The sequence below is a fragment of the Macaca fascicularis genome, chromosome 18 (genome assembly GCF_037993035.2).
Source record: "Macaca fascicularis isolate 582-1 chromosome 18, T2T-MFA8v1.1".
NCBI classification, from domain to species: domain Eukaryota; kingdom Metazoa; phylum Chordata; class Mammalia; order Primates; family Cercopithecidae; genus Macaca; species Macaca fascicularis.
This window is the reverse complement of record NC_088392.1, coordinates 63609506-63629506: the sequence shown is the minus strand read 5'-3', so window position 1 is coordinate 63629506 and position 20001 is coordinate 63609506. Positions and strand designations below refer to the sequence as shown.

Here is a 20001-nt window from a genome sequence, read left to right as displayed (position 1 = left end):
TGATCTCGTCTCACTGAAGCCTCAACCTCCTAGGCTCAAGTGATCCTCCCACCTCAGCCTCCTGAGTAGCTGGTACCACAGATGCACACTACCATGCCTGGCTAATTTTTTATTTTTGTAGAGACAGGGTTTCCCTATGTTGCCCAGGCTGGTCACGAACTGTTGGGCTCAAGCGATCTGCCTACCTTGGCCTCCCAAAGTGCTGCAGGCATAAGCCACTGCATCCAACCTAAAAATAAATATATATATTTTAAAATACATATAATAAAATTGGAAAATAAGAAAATGGATATGATATATAGACAAGACCATGAAGAAGGCTGATGTTAAGCTATTTCAAGCCACAGTTACATACAGTTATATACAGCCACAGAATTATTTATAGTTATATAAAGTTGCCTAAAAATTTAATCCTTAGACCGGGCGCGGTGGCTCATACCTGTAATCCTAGCACTTTGGGAGGCCAAGGCAGGCAGATCCCCTGAGGTTAGGAGTTCGAGACCAGCCTGGCCAACATGGTGAAACCCTGTCTCTCAAAAAAAAAAAAAAATTAGTCCTTAGCTTTCTGTCAGGAATACTTCTTTGCATGACTTTTGGCGCACAAGTCTCAGTGTGAATTCTACTCCTTAGAGCACAAATTCCAGGAAGTTCCCTGCCACTAAAGTAAAAAGACATACAATTGGTTTCCAGTGACCCATTGTCTGTGAGGAAACAGCATGCTCTTCTTCAGGATAAACAAAGGTTTTCTTGTCTTGGGAATGAAAGAAATGTTTTACTTGGGTTTTTAATTAGAGATAACCTAGGATATAGTGAACAGAATGTCCTTGATAAAAGTAGTGTCAAGTAACAATACTTGATTATAATAGTAACATTTATAATGTCCCTCAAGGTAAGCCGAGGACGTTTCCAAAGCACAGCTTATTGAAATCAACTTTACTAAGAACCAAAATGTATGGCACAGGTCTCTGCTATATTAGAGATTACAGTCTAGTGATGTTACCAAATATATACAAAGCAACAAGAAAGCGATTTTAAGAATATATATAGGCCGGGCCTGGTGGCTCATGTCTGTAATCCCAGCACTTTGGGAGGCCAAGGTGGGCAGATCACGAGGTCAGGAGATCGAGACCATCCTGGCTAACATGGTGAAACCCCATCTCTACTAAAAATACAAAAAAAAAAAAAAAAAAAATTAGCCTGGTGTGGTGGTGGGAGCCTGTAGTCCCAGCTACTCAGGAGGCTGAGGCAGGAGAATGGCGTGAACCTGGGAGCGGAGGTTGCAGTGAGCCGAGATCACGCCACTGCACTCCAGCCTGGGGGACAGAGCAAGACTCCATCTCAAAAAAAAAAAAAAAAAAAAGACTGTATGTAAATAAGCCTATGATTTTATTGTATAGACTGTGTAGCATAATTTTTTAAAATTTTATCATGAATTGAGATTGCTCCAGAAAGGGTCAGGAAAAAGATCATTAGTATATGTAAAATAAGAATTAGGGAAGTGGATCATTTGGGCAGCAATGCTTTATTATTAGAATTTTTATTTTGTAAGTAATAAAATTTACTAAATTTAATTCTAAAAATACATTTTATTTTTCTAGAAATATACCCAAAGCAATGGACGAAGACCTTTTGGTATTTCTGCCTTAATTGTAGGTTTTGATGATGATGGTATCCCAAGATTATATCAGACAGATCCTTCTGGTACTTATCATGCTTGGAAGGTGAGTCATGAATTTATTAATACTTTTTTTAGAAGTTTAGTAAATATTCAATGTAAATGCTTTATTGCTTTGAGAGACATGACAAAATTATTTTGCATTAAATATTGATGTTGGTACGAACTTTATAAATGTAACTATTCAGCTCATCAGAAACTACAATGATTTTGGTTGGATAAAGAAACACCTTAATTTTGTAAGCGCAAGGTCTTTTGAAAAGATGTGACCAAAGTAAGTGTTTATAAGTGGTCAAGTAAGAGAAATATCCAGTTCCTATTTATTATTATTACAAATTAATATTGTACCATGTAGATGCTTGCTTCAAGCAGAAATAATCTTTCTACTTTTAACAAAGAATTAGATGGACATTTAAATTCCTACTGAAATATTTAATGCATCTTCTCCATTCTAGGAGAGTCAGAGCACCCTAAACTATGAATCTATACTCATGTGCTAGTAGGTAGCAATGATCTCTGTATAATTCCTAGCATATAGTTTGTTTTCTGGATAAGTTGTTATTCTTGTTTTGACACCCAACTACAGTAATGACTTTGTTTAATGGTACACTCAAATCCAATACAAAAGTATAGGGCTCAGCCAGGCATGGTAGTACACACCCATGGTTCCAGATACTTAGGAGGCTGAGACAGGGGGATTGCTGGAGTCCAGAATTTTGAGGTTACAGTGAGCTATTATTGTGTCTCTGCACTCCAGCCCAGGCGGCAGAGCAGGACCCTGTCTGAAAAACACCAACCAAACAAACCGCCCCCTGCCCCCGGCAAAAAACACTGCTAGAGCCCAGAGAAACCTAGCTTCTAGGAGCGAATTTTTGTACATTCCTATATATAAGAATAAGACTATACTACAGAATCCAATATAAGTGATTTTGACTTTATTAAAAGTTAAATACCCATATTTTTAATAGTTTTCTAGAAAGTTGATTTTACTCTTATTAAGAGCCAAATAAATTAGTGGAGAAATATTGCCATGGTCTTTATGCTTGTGTTAAAGAAAGAATTTGATTTGTGCTGACCATATTAATAAGATACTATTTTATAAACTGTTAACCAGGTAGTAAAGCAGTGAATTATTCTTACAACAAATATCAGAATACTTATGTCAGTGGAACGTATCCTTTTAATCTGCCTGAGTAATCTAATTAGTAATCAGAAGGTATAGATTTACATGATGAAGTATCAGACATTTTTTTCCTGTCAACTAGAGATCTCTTACCTATACTAGATTTCTTGTCTCCTAAATCTGTGCCCTAAACAAACCAAGTTACTACACTCAATCTTTAAATATTTTGAAGCCTGCCATCTTCTGTTTGCATTTATCATTACATCATTACCCTTTATTTCTGTAACATAACACAACATTTTCCAGGTTTACATAATTTTTCTGTTTTAATTTGATTGCTTCTTGGGGACGTACATAGAAGAATTTTATTTTATCTCAGTCAGTTAGGAAAATTATGGAATTTTTTAGTTGTTGAGAATTTTGTTGATCATCTTGGTCTGAAACTCTGCTCTGCTCCGGTGTCTTCAGTTCTCATGGTGGGACAGGAGGATATGAGCACTGTGCCCTCGCTTGCATACATGTGGATACCCCACTGTCTACATTTTATGAAGTGCACTTTCTTATGGGATTTTGGTTGAAGGAAATATTATGCAGCTTTTAAAAAAATCATCTTTAACAAAAAACATTTGAAAACCTTTTTTATTTTATGTATTTGGCAACTGAGATTTAGGGGTTAAGTGATTTTTGTTGCTATTGTTAAGTTTACCTTCCCAGCCTGGTGTGGTAGCTCACTTCTGTAATCCCAGCACTTTGGGCAGCCAAGGCAAAAGGATTACTTGAATGCAGGAGTTTGAGACCACCCTGGACAATGTAATAAGACCCCACTTCTACGAAAACAATTTTAAAAATTAGCCAGGCATTGGTGGTGCACACCTGTGGTCCCAACTACTTTGGAGGCTAACGTGGAAGGATCACTTCAGCCCAGGAGTTTGAAGCTCCAGTGAGCTAGGATCATACCACTGCACTCCAACCTGAGTGACAGAGCGAGACCCTGTCTCAAAACAAAAAAGTTCACATTCCTAGTTAATAGCAATATTGAATTAGAACTCAGAGTGTTCTATTTATTTCATTCTATGTTGTTTGCATTACATCATGCTACTTCTGACTTAGCATTTTCAGGCCAAATTTTTTACGTCAAATTATTTTCTGTGCGTGTTATATAAATTCTAATATCCATTCTTGGAAGGTGGAATACAATCTTCTGACTTGATTCCACTTCTGGGAACTGTAACATTTTAACTATGAGATCAAGTTTTTCTTTTTTTGTTTGTGTCTGTGTTTTATTTTTTATGTCTGTTTGTTTTTTACTCTGACATACTATACCAAGTAACCTGGTAAAATGTTGCAATAGACTGTTGAGAACACAGCTATGGTACTGACCATAGTTTGCAATGCTATTTTGTAGGCTTATGAGGTACAGGTAGCGGAAAAGATAGAATGGGTAGGAGAAATAGGAAGTTATAAATGTAAACACTGGCCACATGACCTGTCGCAGAAATGAGAATAGAAATAGCCAATACCAGCACTTGGGTTTTTTGAGGTTCTCTATCTGGCATGTAACACAAATTTTATTTATGAAGACTAGGCCTTTAATGATCCTGCCCTAATGGGTAATAGTGCCTTCCATTAACTTTTTTCACTTTACAGGGGAATGCTAAGAGAAGCCTCCAGAAAATCCTTTGAATTTTAGATACCTCCTCCCTGGTCTTATTGTATAATGGTAACTTTATTCCCATTGATAATGAAAACAAATTATACTGTCGTTACAGTAACCCCTTATTTGCCTGTTGGTTCAATAACATGAGGAGTCCAAATCGGCTAAGTGGCAATCTTAGCTCATAGTTCAGTGAACTTATTATGTCCCCTGATAGAAACATCCTCCCCACTTATCTCCCTTTCTTTTCCTTGGGAACTAGAACCTTGAAACTAGCAGAACCAAGTGGGGACAAAAGACAAAGACTTACAAGTGGGCCATTAAGGGTATTCATGAGGGCCGGGTGCGGTGGCCCACGCCTCTAATCCCAGCACTTTGGGAGGCCGAGGCGAGCGGATCACGAGGTCAGGAGATGGAGACCATCCTGGCTAACACGGTGAAACCCCGTCTCTACTAAAAATACAAAAAATTAGCTGGGCTTGGTGGCCGGCGCCTATAGTCCCAGCTACTCCGGAGGCTGAGGCAGGAGAGTGGCGTGAACCCGGGAGGCAGAGCTTGCAGTGAGTCGAGATCACGCCACTGCACTCCGGCCTGGGCGACAGAGCGAGAGTCCGTCTCAAAAAAAAAAAAGAGTATTCATGAGACACATCTATTCCTTAGTTCCTAGATTTGTGGGCATGTGAAAAATGAATTACTAGTTTATGGCTCAGGGTACATACAGGATCTTATAGAACAGAACCCTTGCCCTGTAAGATGTCACACAGCTGCTGCTGTAACTGAGTCTTCATAGCCTATTCTAGAATTCTGTCAGGCTGGCTAATTCAAGGTGATGAGAGAACATAGTAAAACCAATGAATCTCATGAACATAAGACAATTCCCCTACTTCCTCACAATCAGTTCCTTGCTCAGAGGCTATATTTTCTAGGATACTGTGATGGTGAAGAAAGCTATTCAGGTCAGCTAAAGTGGTGCATGGCAGTAGTCCTAGCTACTTGAGAAGCTGAGGCAGGAGAATGACTTGAGCCCAGGAGTTCCAGGCTGTAGTGCACTATGATCATGCCTGCAAATAGCCACTGCACTGCAGCCTGGACAACATAGACTGTTTCTAAAAAAATGAAAGGAAGTATTCAGTTAAGTCCACAGGTGGGAGAGCTGACAGAAGCACTTGGCACAAGTAGGGGAAACTTATATCCTGAGTAAGTTTCTCTTTCATTGAGGGCAAGCTGCTGCCCTTTCCATGGCAGAAAAGTCCAACAAACTCAGTCAGCGCTGTTGACAGGTTGCCATGAAGCTCCTCCAGTATCCAGATAAAAAAACAGGGGTACAGTAAGGAAACACTCATTTTTAGATTTTTTTTGTTTATACATTTTTATATTGAAGAAGATATTTTAAAATTTTTGGCAGATAAAAATTGTATATATTTATGGTTGTAAGTGTGATGCTTCGATATGTGTATACATTGTGGCATGATTTAAATCAAGCTAATTAGTATACCCATCATCTCACGTACTTATTTTTGTGATGAGAATATTTAAAATCTAGTCTCTTTAAGCAATTTTCAATATACAGTACATTATTACTAACCATAATCACCCTGCTATGCAGTAGATCTCCAGAATTTCTTTCTCTTAACTGAAACTTTGTACCCTTGAACTAACAACTTCCCATCCCCTTTCCCTCCTCCACCCTCCCCTGTTAACCACCATTCTGTTCTCTGCTTCTATGAGTTCAGTTTTTTTAGGTTCTACATATAAGTGAGATCATAAAGTATTTGTCTTTCTGTGCTTGGCTTAAAAGAAATTTTTAAAATAGAGTAACAGGTTCTGGTGCTTGACCAATTACATTAAATTAAATTAACAAAAAACTCTCCTACTGTAAACATCTGCAATACTAAATGATTACTAACATTTTTAATGCATAGCTAAAGACAAAAATAAAATCCTAAAGGTCCAGAAATAAGGAACTGAATACCAGAGTAATAAGCATGTGAATTGATAACTCTGTACATAGTGATATTATAGTGCAGGATTCCCAAAGATTATTCATCATCAAAAGTATAAAATATATAAACAGCCCATCATTTAACAAGTATTCAGTCTATAAACACTGAATTTTTGTTACATATTAAATACTGTTCTGGGTTATGGGAATATAGAGGTGAACTCAACAGATGAAAATTCCTGCCCCTATGAAAAAGGGAGGAGGACAGACAATATAAAAATCTGACAATATAAAAGGTGGTATATATATATATGCTGTGAGTAAACTAAGACAACAAGGTTAGGAGGATTGAGAGTGACTGGTATATACAAGGTGGTCAGGGAAGGTCCCTTTGCAAAGGAGACATTTGAACGGAGACCTAAAGAAAGTGAAGGAGCAAGCCAGCCAGTTATTTGCTTTGGTGTTCCAAACACAGAAACAAAAGGGCAAAATCCCAAGGCAGTAGCATGTTCCATATTTATAAAAAATAGCAACTAGGCTATTATAGCTAGATTTCTATGCTAGAGCATACAGGCTAAGCATCTATAATCCAAAAATTAGAAATCTGAAATGCTTCAAAATCTCAAACTTTTTGAGCACCAACATGACTATGCTACAGCAAGTCAACAACAAATACAGTGGTAAGAAATGAAGTATTCAGGGGTAGGGGGCTAGATCTTATAGGACTAGAAAGTCTTGGATAGGTCTTACAATATTAAAAAAAAAAACTGATGTAGAAAGCCATTTGAAGTTTTTACATATTGGAATAACACAATCTGATTTATACTTTTAATGTGTCTCTCTAGCTGCTATATTGAGAATAGATGGTAGGGAACTTAGGGTAGAAGCAGGGAGATAAGTTACAGGCTATGTTCAGTAATCCAGGCAAGAACTGATTTAGTTTAGAGGCATTGGGCCAGGGAAAGGTTGGGAAGGACCAAGCATCGTCTACAAAGGAGAAGAACTCAGAGACCAGTGTTCTGGATCCCAAGCAAAAACAGTATTTGAAGAAAGAGTTATCAATTTACTCAATTTCATCAAGTAAAAAGAGGACTGTGAAATGAATGAATTTAGCGATGTGCAGGTCATTGGTGACCTTGACAAGAACAGCTTGGATGGAGTGATGGTGATGAAAGCATGATGGAGTGGATTTAGAAGAAAAAGGCTCATACCTGTAATTCCAGCACTTTGGGAGGCCAAGGTGGGAGGATCACTTGAGGCCAGGAGCTCAAGACCAGCCTGGGCAATATAGTGAGAGCTCGTCTCTACAAAATTAAAAATAAATAAATAATAAAAGAAAAGCGGAGAGGGAAGATCAAGAATCATTAAGGAGTTCTAAAACCATCAAGTGAAAGATGGCTGGGAAAAGGATATTCACGTGGTGCCACATATTACTTGTTAATCACAAAGTTGTGGCAGACACCACCATCACCATCAAACTTAGCATCTCCTATAAAAGGATAAACTGGCATTGTATGCCTCCTGCTCTGATGCAATGGAAAAGAAATAACATGACCTTAGTAGTAGTATTGCCATTGGATTTAACCTAAACCTGATTGAGGGAACAGTCAGCTGAATCTCAGTTGTACGGCATTCTACAAGATATTTCAAAAATGTTAATGTTAATGAAAAACAAAATAAAGGCATGGAAACTTTTCTAGTTTAAAGGACACTAAAGAATTAATGCAATCCATGATTTTTGACTGTATACTGGATGTGGGAAAAACAGATGCAAAGGACATTTTGAGGACAACCAGAGACTTAAATATGGACTGTATATTAGATAATGTTGTGTCTGTTTTAAATTTTGGGGGTGTGATGATTATAATGTAATTATATAAGAGAACAACTTTGTAGGGTTTTGTGGCGGGGGGAGTTGTTGGGGTTTTTTTTGGTTTGTTTGTTTTTTTTTTTTTTTTGAGATGGAATCTCTGTCACCCAGGCTGGAGTGCAGTGGTACCATCTCAGCTCACTGCAGCCTCCACCTCCCAGGTTCAAGCGATTCTCCTGCCTCAGCCTCCCAAGTAGCTGGGATTACAGGTGCCTGCCACCATGCCAAATTAATTTTTAGGAGAGATGGGGTTTCACGCTGTTGGCCAGGCTGGTCTGGAACTCCCGACCTCAAGCAATCCACCCACCTTGGCCTCCCAAAGTGCTGGGATTACAAGGGTGAGCCACCGTGCCTGACCGAGAACAACCTTGTTTTAATGAGATAGATGCTGAAATATTTAAGGATGAAATATAATGACATCTGCAACTTCAGCATTGAAGTGTGTGTGTGTGCATGTGCACGTGTGCACACATGAACTCATGCCTGTATCTGAATTGAGAGAAGTAAAGCAGATACCTCAAAATGTTAGTAGTTCATGAATCCAAGCAAAGAGTGTGGTGTTAGTTGTTTGTTGTACTTTACACTTTTCGTAAATTTAAATTTTTCCAAAATAAAAAATTGAAGAAAAGGAAATAGGAAGTAAAAATAGTGCTTTTAAGAAGTTTGGCTATAAAGGGGAGCAGACAAACGAACAGTAGCTAGAGGAGAATATAGGTTCAAGGGAAGTTTTTTCCCCCCAAGATTGACAGAGCTATAGGATTCCTTCATTCAACAACAGTATTAAGCTCTTACTATGTACTAGGCACTCTTCTGGACACTGGGGATAGCGGTGATAAAAAAAAAAAAAAATTCTCTACATTTTAGAGATTAGAGAAAGATAAGCAAAACATACGGTTTTTAGATGGAATTAGAATCTACCCAGATGATTCATTTGACCTGCCTGATTTGGTACCCATTGTTTAAATCTGAAGAACTATGGCCAGGCGTGGTGGCTCACACCTGTAATCCCAGCACTTTGGGAGGCCGAGGCGGGTGGATCACCTGAGGTCAGGAGTTCGAGACCAGCCTGGCCAACATGGTGAAACACCATCTCTACTAAAAAAAAAAAAAAAAATACAAAAAATTAGCCGGGCCTGGTGGTGCATGCATGTAATCCCAGCTACTTGGGAGGCTGAGACAGGAGAATTGCTTGAACCCGGGAGGTGGAGATTGCAGTAAGTCAAATTCGTGCCTTTGCATTCCAGCCTGGGCAACAGAGTGAGACTCTGTCTCAAAAAAAAAAAAAAGAAGAAAAGAAAAACTGCAACGTTATGAACTTTCAAACAGGTCTGTGTGGAATCCTTATTGTGTATGAGTTGCTTGGCTTTATATGCTTAAAGTCTTTGGCCAAATATGATATAAAGTAAAAAGTGGCAGATTTCAAAATGTGATCTGCAAACCCCTGACCCATTAGGTAAAAACTGTTTTCCTAATTATACTGAGACAATATTTTCCATGTTCACTGCATGGACACATACACTGATGACATAAAAGTCATCATGGATAAAATTGCTGGTATCTCGGTACCCAGCTGTGTTAGCTCTCACTTTTTTCTTTACCACCATACATTTGCAGTTAAAAACTCAAAAAATTTGACTTTCACATGAATTCTATTTGATGAAACTGTAAGGATTGTTAGTTTTATCAAATCTTGACTCAGGTATATATCTTTTAACATTCTGTGTGATGAAATGGAAGTAGTCATAAACATGTTTGCTGCAGGTACAGTGAATGTCTCGAGGAAAAGCAGTTTTGTGATTGTTTGACTTGCAAGCTAAAACAGCCCATTTTTTATGGAACTTTATTTTTACTTGACAAAACAATAAATAACCATGGTTATTAGGACTTGGAGATTTGGCAGGACATATTCTCAAGGATGAGCAAACTGAGCCTGTTACTTTAAGGAAACAACTAACAGTTGTTGCCAATGATAAAATTCAAGTTTTCAAGCAAAAATTATAATTTTGGAAAACATGTATTTGCCACAATGAGTCTGAGAGTTTCTTTGTGAAAAATTAATAAGCATGATTATTTAATGTTTTAGAAATCACATGGGTCAACATTTAGAAGATCTGCATAATTCAGTAAACTAGTTTTCCAAATGAGCAAGCATGATATTACAAAATCTTGCAAGATAAAATACCTATTCAAAGCAAACATTATGTAGGTTTTACCAGTCCCTATTGACTATTAGAAATTAAAACTGAGAAATTTTAAAATACTAATTTATTGTAAAATAATAAAAAACCAAGAGACTTTAATATAACAGTAAAAAAGTTTATTTATGTGGTTGCAGATTTTAATTTGCAATTAACTACCACCTGTTGAGTGGAATATCCACACTTTTCTGAGAAGGGCATTAAAATATTCCTCCCTTTTCTAACTATATATTTGTGTAAGGTTATACTTCAGCCATAATAACATATTGTAATATGTTGAATGCAAAACAGATAAAAGAATTCAGCTTTCATGAAGCCAGAGAGTAAATATATTTACAAGACAAATATATTGTAGACGGTAAGTATATTTGTACCACTCTTCTCAAAAAAATAGTTTTGTTTTAGGAAATATGATTTTTTCCAAAAACATGTTTATATTAACATGTGTTGTAGATGGAATTGGGCCCCCCAAAATGCATACATTGAACCCCTAACCCCAAAAAATTGGGCCTTCAGGGAGATAATTAAAGTTAAATGAGGTTGTAAGGATGGGACCCTAATCCCATGGAATTGATGTCCGTATAAGAAGAGACAGAGACAACAGAGAGCTCTGTCTTTTGCACGAACATGCGGGTATGTACACAAGAAGAAAGGCCTTGTGAGGACACAATGAGGAAGCAGCCATCTGCAAGCTAGGAAGAGAGCCCCCACCACAAACCAAAATTGCTAGCACCTTGACCTTGGACTTCTAGCCTCTAGAACTTTGAGAAAGTAAATTTCTGTGGTTTAAGCCACCTGGTCTGTGGTATTTTGTTGTGATATACCAAGCAGACTAATATAACGTGTAATGGGCTTATTTTTAAATGAATTAATTTTTTAAAAATTTTTCTTAGTTTCAGTTTCTAATTACTGCATCTGGGATCTGATTTTACACCACTTACACACTGATAAAATTCGCCTGCTGCTGTTTCATGGATACTGGCAGAAGACAGAAGACCCTCTGGGTCAGAAACAAAAGACCTTATTACTCATGGCACATCAAACAGCATGAGCATCAGCATATTTGCATAGATTCCCTTTATCCCCAAGACCCACGGAGTTGATGTAATATGGCCTGGTTGAATGCTGTGCACAAAGTTGGTTTGCTTCACAGCTAAGGAACATCAAGCATGGAGAGTCTCCTGGTTTTATAGCAAGCAGTAAGCTAGCCTGCCCTTTATCTGAGGAAAGACATCTTTGTCTCAGGATTACCAGCTGCATAGACAACCCTGAAAAACAGAGGCTTGTCTGGGAGCCCAAGGCACGCGATATCTCTCAAGAATAATACAATAAATACCAAAAAGTATAACACAAACAAAAGCACTTTGGAGTTCTCAATAATTTTTAAGAGTATAAATTGCTGATCTGTAGCAGGGATCAGAAAACTTCTTATACGGCCAGATGGTAAATATTTTAGCCATGTAGGCATTGCAATCTCTGTTGCAACTACTAAACTTTCCCATAGTAGCATAAACTAGAAATAGACCAGAAATAGATTTACATAAATAAATGGGCATTGTGATGTACAAATAATGCTTCGTTTACAAAAGCAGGGAACTGACTTGCAGGCTATAATTTTCTGACTCCTAGGCTATATATAGCATTGGTTTATATGTGTGTAGCAATGTGATACTAACCTTATAGAGGAGGTTTCCTGAGCACAGGGTTAAGCTGCGTGTGGAAATAATTGGTCTTAGGGTCCAGTTGAGAAGCCATAAGCCACTTGGGATATCCAATCCATTATTATGTAATAATACATCAATTTAAAAAGTACTCTGACGTTCTCTTAAAAAAGAGAAGCCTCTGTTGGTCACACTTTGCTTCCAACTACCACCCCATTTCGCAGCAAACAGCATGCATTTCATGATGGTGCCAGTTTCTCATGCCTGTGAAGTGCCGTTGGTGGCACAGAGGAAGCAGATGGATACGATGGGTCTTCTTAGTGATAGCCAAGAAACCCTGAACCTGGGGAATCTACCGCTTTTGTAATAGGCAGTGAACAAGCTTCTTTTTCTGCAGAAAGATGTGACCTTATTCCTCAAGGTTGTTGGCTACTAATACAGTCCTGAGGAATAGCGCCGTCAAGAGTGGTCAAGGCCAAGTGTTCTTGGCACAGCCAGAAAGAATGTGCGCTCTAATTGTCAACAGTGTGATTCTGTTAAAATTTAAGTCAGATCAGGTCACTCCTCTGTTCAAAATCCCCTCTTGCCTCCCAAGTAAGTCAGAGTAAAAACCAAAGCCCTTACAGTGGTCTAACTTTATCTGGCCCCCACCTTAACTCTCCAACCCAAAGCTTATTAACTCCTCCATTGCTTTCGTACTCAGCCACGCTGGCCTCTTTACTGTTCTTCAAAGGCCAGACATGTACCTTCCTCAGGGCTTTTATCTTTTGTTCTTCCTTATTGTTTCCTCTGCCCAGAGCTTGCATGGTATCTGCATGGCTACCATCCTCACCCTCTGAGTGAAGCCCCTCCTAACTGGCCTTTCTTCCTATCTTGGCTTTACTTCTCTCCTAACAACTAACGTACTGTTTATTTTACATATTTCCTTGTTTACCTTGTTTATTATCTATTGCTCCCCCTCTAAGCTTTAAGGTCTTTGAGTGCGGGGATTTTTGTCTACTTTTTTTTTTTTTTTTTTTTTTTGAGACAGAGTTTCGCTCTTGTTACCCAGGCTGGAATGCAATGGCATGATCTGGGCTCACTGCAACCTCCACCTCCCAGGTTCAAGTGATTCTCCTGCCTCAGCCTCCCGAGTAGCTGGGATTACAGGCATGCACCACCATGCCCAGCTAATTTGGTATTTTTAGTAGAGATGGGGTTTCTTCATGTTGGTCAGGCTGGTCTCAAACCCCTGACCTCAGGTGATACACCCCCCTTGGCCTCCCGAAGTGCTGGGATTACAAGTGTGAGCCACTGCACCCGGCCTTTTGTCTACTTTTTATACTGTTGACACACAAGTGCTTAGAATTGAACCTTGTATACAAGGTGGCCATACGTATTTAACAAATAAATGAATACTAGATAATAACATAATGCCGTCTACTTGATTCTCAGCTAGAAATCTTCTCTCCCTTTGAACTTTTGAGGCATTAGTAATTCTTACAGCTTTTTAGAATTGTTTCATTTCTTCTCTTGACAAACAATTTAGTAAGGGAAGTTTGTGTTTTAAGCATTCAAGGTTCATTTTACAGCAAACACTAATCCTACATTTTAGAGTGAAAACATAATATTTATAGCATTCAGATCATGAAATGATGCCTCTAAATGCCTACTTTGACTATAATCCTATTTTACTGATTTTTCAAAATAATATTTTATAGACATTTAGTGGCAGGAATTGAATATGTTCTTGCTTATTAGTTCTAAGATATTGGTATTTAAGTGTGTATCTAAGAAGTTGTACACATTTTTAAAAATATTCTTCCTGGCCGGGCGCGGTGGCTCAAGCCTGTAATCCCAGCACTTTGGGAGGCCGAGACGGGTGGATCACGAGGTCAGGAGATCGAGACCATCCTGGTGAACACAGTGAAACCCCGTCTCTACTAAAACTACAAAAAACTAGCCAGGCGAGGTGGCGGGCGCCTGTAGTCCCAGCTACTCGGGAGGCTGAGGCAGGAGAATGGCGTGAACCCGGGAGGCAGAGCTTGCAGTGAGCTGAGATCAGGCCACTGCACTCCAGCCTGGGCGACAGAGCCAGACTCCGTCTCAAAAAAAAAAAAAAAAAAAAAAAAAAAAAAAAAAAAAAAAAAAAAAAATATTCTTCCTTTCACTTACAATATAGCTTGTAGATTTGTAGGAATGCCAGTCTGGCCATTAGCACTAAAATTTTAGATTTAAAACTTTGTTTCAGTTTACTATGTATTTCTTGAAAAGCTTGCACTTTTTAAGTTTTTAAATAAAATTAGCTCTTAAAGAACATTGATGAAAACTGGCATCTAATATGCTGTGCATTGAAGTGGTTACTTAATTTAAAAGCTATTCTGGCCGGGCGCGGTGGCTCAAGCCTGTAATCCCAGCACTTTGGGAGGCCGAGACGGGCGGATCACGAGTTCAGGAGATCGAGACCATCCTGGCTAACACGGTGAAACCCCGTCTCTACTAAAATACAAAAAAAAAAAATTAGCCAGGCGAGGTGGCGGGCGCCTGTACTCCCAGCTACTCGGGAGGCTGAGGCAGGAGAATGGCGTGAACCCGGGAGGCGGGGCTTGCAGTGAGCTGAGATCCGGCCATTGCACTCCAGCCTGGGCAACAGAGCTAGACTCCATCTCAAAAAAAAAAAAAAAAAAAAAGCTATTCTATGCTATTTTAAGGAGACCCACATGCACAGACTTAAGCCCCACCCTGATTAATGATGTTAATGATTAAGGGGCATGTTTTGCTCTTGTCAGTATGGGCCATAATGTTTCAAAATGGTAAGAACGTTAACTATGTTGTATACTTCCAAGCAGTGTTTCTCAAAGTGCATTTGTTTTAATGTCAACAGGTATTAGGTAAACAAGCTCTCTAGCTAAGTAATTTTTTTAGCTATTTAAAGAAATTTAGTAAGTTTTGTTACCAAAGTACATCTGGATCTGCTAAAAAGCATTTAAATATTCTAGAAGCAGGTAAAATAGTAGTCCCCAAGATTACTTGAATGTAGAGCCCTGTGATCATAGATCCTTTCTCTACTCTGATGTTTTGTGGGATTCACTTTGGAAAATGCTGCCATAAAAACTTAGAACCTCAGGGTTGAAAAGACTTTAAAGACTGTTTAATATATTCATCCAATTTATTGTTTCTGACAACACTTGACCAGTTTTGCCTTCTTTTTATATTTCAAAAATAATGGAAATTGTGATTTATTTATTGTGAGTAGAGTTTTTTGTTCATTTCCCCATCTCTTTTTCTTAGTGTGGGAGAGCGCACTGAAGATTTACTCTGGAAGTTAGCAAGCCTTCAGATGAGAAAAGCTGATTTGCACTTGTCAGCAGAGACCTTGTCCTTCCTTAGGGTCACAGAGCCTCATGGGAAGATTATTATCTTTTAGGATATATATTAGGAAGTGCCATTTTTATAAGCATTTGTTGAAGGGAAGGGATCAGGATTGGGCAGAGGGAGACATTGGACTGCATTGTAGTCGCAGTAAAGGCTTCAGTTGACACCATGGAGTGCTCTGGATCTGTAGTGGCTCATCAGAGCTGTTCTAATTTGGGGTGAAAGGACTGCACATTGATACTCTTCATCACTCAGTCAGTGTAGGCTGGCCCTGGAAGAGCACATGACCTTCCCTGAGGGAGCTCTTGTTAACCAGGGAACCTTCCCAAGAGAGGTAAGAGCTAAGGGCTGTCTGCCATTACCACTTCCAGTAGCCACAGGAATAAGGTTTTTGTTTCTGGAGGTGTATGGGGCAGTGTGTCACAGGATGCACTTCCGAGATCTGTCAGTGAGGTTGTTTTTGTCTCCTAACAACAAAGACCTGATGATTCTTAACACACAGGATTGATTTTTCTCACATAATGAGAAGTCTGAAAGTAGGCAGATGCTGTATTTGTCTCTTTTAGTCTTAGTCTTTTTCCATGCTCTCAGGATGGCTGCTAGAGCTCTAGCCAATATGTCTGCATTCTAGGAAGCAAAGATTCCTAGGAGCTTCACCTAGTGACTTCCACTTGTGTATACCTATTTGTAAGAGAAGCTAGAAAGTGACATTTTTCAGCAGTCACATTGCCTAGAGTTCTGTCACAAAGGAAGAATGGATATTAGGGTTGTCAGCTAATAGTCTTTGCTGTAGAAAATCATCATTAATCTGAGAAGGCAGGTAGGAAAAGCATTGCAAAACTACCAGAGTCATTATTGAAGTGGATTGGGGTGGGTGATGGGGCAAGGGAGGGTGGGGATATGAGTGTGGCAAGAACAGGCTAGATTTTAGAAAACAAGTCGGGTGGGTAAGAGTTTAAAATTTTGACATTAAGAATTGGAAAAAGTGGATAGGAAAGTCACCAGAAATGTGCAGGGTAACCTTAAAGGCCCAATGAAGTTTTGGATAAACCGCTACCTGAAGCCACTAACTGTGTACTTCCTCTCTGGGTAGTAACTAGTTATCAAAAAACAAACAAACAAACAAAAAAACCTAGCAGCAAATAGACTTCAAAGTCACGCCAGGCTGAAGGCTTTACCTATGATCTTGGTGAAATTTCAAGGCCACAAAATTTAATTTAGAAGTTTCAACAACTACTTATATTAATCATCTGAAATATAATGGCATAGAAAAAGTTATATGAAGTAAAAAGAATCTTTTGCTAACCAGAATAGTATATTGTTATATAATGTAATATAAATGGTGTGTTTTCATATTTATGTCCTAAAATCTCCTTTGAGATCTCTTTCCCATAATCATAATACTAAACAGTTGGCCAGGCATGGTGGCTCACCTGTAATCTCAGCACTTTGGGAGGCCGAGGCAGGCAGATCACCTAAAGTCGGGAGTTCGAGACCAGCCTGGCCAACATGGTGAAACCCCATCTCTACTAAAAATTAAAAAATTAGCCAGGCATGGTGGCAGACATCTATAATCCCAGCTACTTGGGAGGCTGAGGCAGGAGAATTGCCTGAGCCCAGGAGGCAGAGGTTGCAGTGAACCAAGATCACACCATTGCACTCCAGCCTGGGTGACAGAGCGAGACTCTGTCTCAAAAAAAGAAAATAATAATAATAATAATAAACAGTTATAACTGAGACATTCCCCCATTTAATGCCAGTGAAAGGATAGGCCTTTCTGTTTATTCCTTTTACTCTGTAATCATCCTAGGAAAGGGGCATGTGGCAGCATAATGTATCAAGTTAAAAGCTTGGCTTGTTGATTCAGACCACAGTTTCAAAGCTTAGCTCTTCTGCTTACTCTCTGTATGATCTTAGTCAAGATTACTTGAGTCAGTAATTCACAAACAGCTGATTTTGTCCCACCTAAGAGACATTTGACAATGTCTTTGACAAGAGATATGTTTGGTTGTCACAACTGGGGTGGGAGTTGCTGCTGGCATTTAGTTTGTGGAGCCAGCTAAAAATCCCACAGTACACAGGACAGCCCTCACAACAGAATTAACTGGCCCAAAATGTGAACAGTGCTGATATTGAGAAACCATATTTAAACCTTTCCAAGCCTCCATTTCTACATCCAAGAATTGGGGTTAGTAACAGTACCTATTTAATCATTTTCGTGATGGTTAAATGAGATAATCCATGTAAAGTGCCTGACACATAAGTGTTCTGTTAATATAAAATTTAAAATCTTATTATCATCATTATTATCATCACGAGTACTAATCTGGATATTTAGGCTGAATTAAAACAATATGCAGCCTTCTACCTATGGCCATGCAGCCAGGAAAATCCATTTGCATTTTTCCTTCATCTGATGAAAATGTGTAAAGACCAAAGAAAAGAGGAATAGAATAGACGCCCTTCTTGCTTAAGAGTCAAAGAAGATAATGAATCAATTAGGTTACCACTATACTTATTCTAAAATCTACAAAAATGATGCTCAGCCCAACTTAGGGAAAAAGCTTTCTTCGTGTTGATGTCGTTTTTTCCCCTCTCTTTGCTTTCTTCTTTTTGTACCATGTTGTAAAGTTATAGCTTCTTGCCTCTCCACATCTTTTCAAGTTTCTACTTTTTAAAATCCTTTCTGAGCCAGGCACAGTGGCTCATGCCTGTAATCCCAGCACTTTGGGAGGCCAAACTGGGAAGATCACATGAGTCCAGGAGTTTGAGACCAGCCTGGGCAACATAGCGAGACCCTGTCTCTAAAAAAAATTCTTTTTTAAATTAGCCAAGTGTGGTGCCACATACCAATAGTCCCAGCTACTTGAGAGTCTGAGGTAGGAAGATACCTTGAGCCCAGAAGGCCAAGGCTACAGTGAGCAGTGATCATACCACTGTACTCCAGCCTGGGCCACAAAGTGAGACCCTGTTTCAAAAAATATGTAAATAAAATAATTTCTGGTTATCAAGGATTTGGGAGACATTATACTGATAGAAAGCATTAGCCAGGACAAAGCATTGGTATATTTAAAAGAAAAGGTTGGCCAGATATTGTGGCTCACGCCTGTAATCCCAACACTTTGGGAGGCTGAGAGAGGAGGCTCACTTGAGGCCAGGAGTTTGAGAACAGCCTGGGCAACATAGCAAGACTACCAAAAAAATAATCAGCTGAATGTGGTGACGCATACCTGTAGTCCCAGCTGCTCAGGAGGTTCAGGTAGGAAAATCACTTCAGCCCAGAAGATCAAAGCTGCAGTGAGCTATAATTATGCCACTACTGCACTCCAGCCTGGGCAACAGAGTGAGATCCCATCTCTAAAACAAACAAAAAAAAGGAAAATAAAAACCATGCCACCATTACAGACTATTCTGATAGCAACCAAATGAGCTACTGAAATGTTTGCTACGTTTTCAGATCTATAATTTTCATTTGGTAATTTTATTAAGGTATACTGGAGTAAACTCTAAACCTCTAAATTTAGTAACCATAACTTCATTCATACTGCAATGATATTTATAAATTAACTTTTGTTTTTCAAGGCAAATGCAATAGGCCGAAGTGCTAAAACTGTTCGAGAATTTCTAGAAAAGAATTACACAGAAGATGCCATAGCAAGTGACAATGAAGCTATCAAGTTAGCAATAAAAGCTTTGCTAGAAGTAAGTGATCTAATAAAGCATATTCAGGAAATCATGAATTTTTTTTCTCATCCATTTTTGTTTATTAAACACAAAATTTGCTGAAATAATTCTAATAGCATACTTGTTCTACATTAGGTTGTACAGTCTGGTGGAAAAAACATTGAACTTGCTATAATAAGAAGAAATCAACCTTTGAAGGTAAGTCATTAACCAAAGAGGAAAAAGTATCTGTAGTATAAAGTATTTTGACAAAAGTTAAAAGGTTGTTGGCCTCTAGGCTTCCGATATAATGTTGTCCTTCATTAATGTCAAATAACCTCCACTCATTTCTGACTGTCTACTGGTTTTTTGTTTGTTTGTTTTTTCTGTGTTTTTTTTTTTAATAGAGACAGGGTTTCACCATGTTGCCCAGGCCGGTCTCTAACTCCTAGAATCAAGTGATCAGCACGCCTTGGCCTCCCAAAGTGCTGGGATTACAAGTGTGAGCCACCGCACTCGTCCTGTCTACTGATTTTTATGTATTCCCATTACTTTACATTTGAAAGTGCCTTGAGCGTCTTGTGAGACTTAAAGTTTAATACCTAGCATGATAACCTTTCCATATTTCTTTGTGCCAAGTCTAATGTTATTGTATATATAATGTCTGTCAGCCATTGTGGGTGAAAACTGCTGGACTACAAAATAAAATATTCAGGATATTGTGATAGAGGACCCACTGGCTAAAGAGCATTTGAAATGTAGTTCACTATTGTTCATTAGGTAGAACCAACCATGCAATATAGTTTGCCAACTAGCTCTCTTCAGCTGAGATTGTACAAAAGCATTCAAAATTTGGGAAAC

General features: G+C 38.7%; 1 protein-coding gene across 1 annotated transcript in view; it reads left to right on the top strand.

Moving 5' to 3' along the window:
• PSMA8 (proteasome 20S subunit alpha 8) overlaps positions 1 to 20001 on the top strand; it is a 56081-nt gene that overhangs the window by 23086 nt on the left and 12994 nt on the right. The window contains exons 4-6 of the mRNA XM_045378174.3: positions 1599 to 1721; positions 19060 to 19179; positions 19297 to 19359. Of these exons, the coding sequence (XP_045234109.1) occupies positions 1599 to 1721; positions 19060 to 19179; positions 19297 to 19359 (306 nt within the window). The remainder of the gene's footprint in view (positions 1 to 1598; positions 1722 to 19059; positions 19180 to 19296; positions 19360 to 20001) is intronic.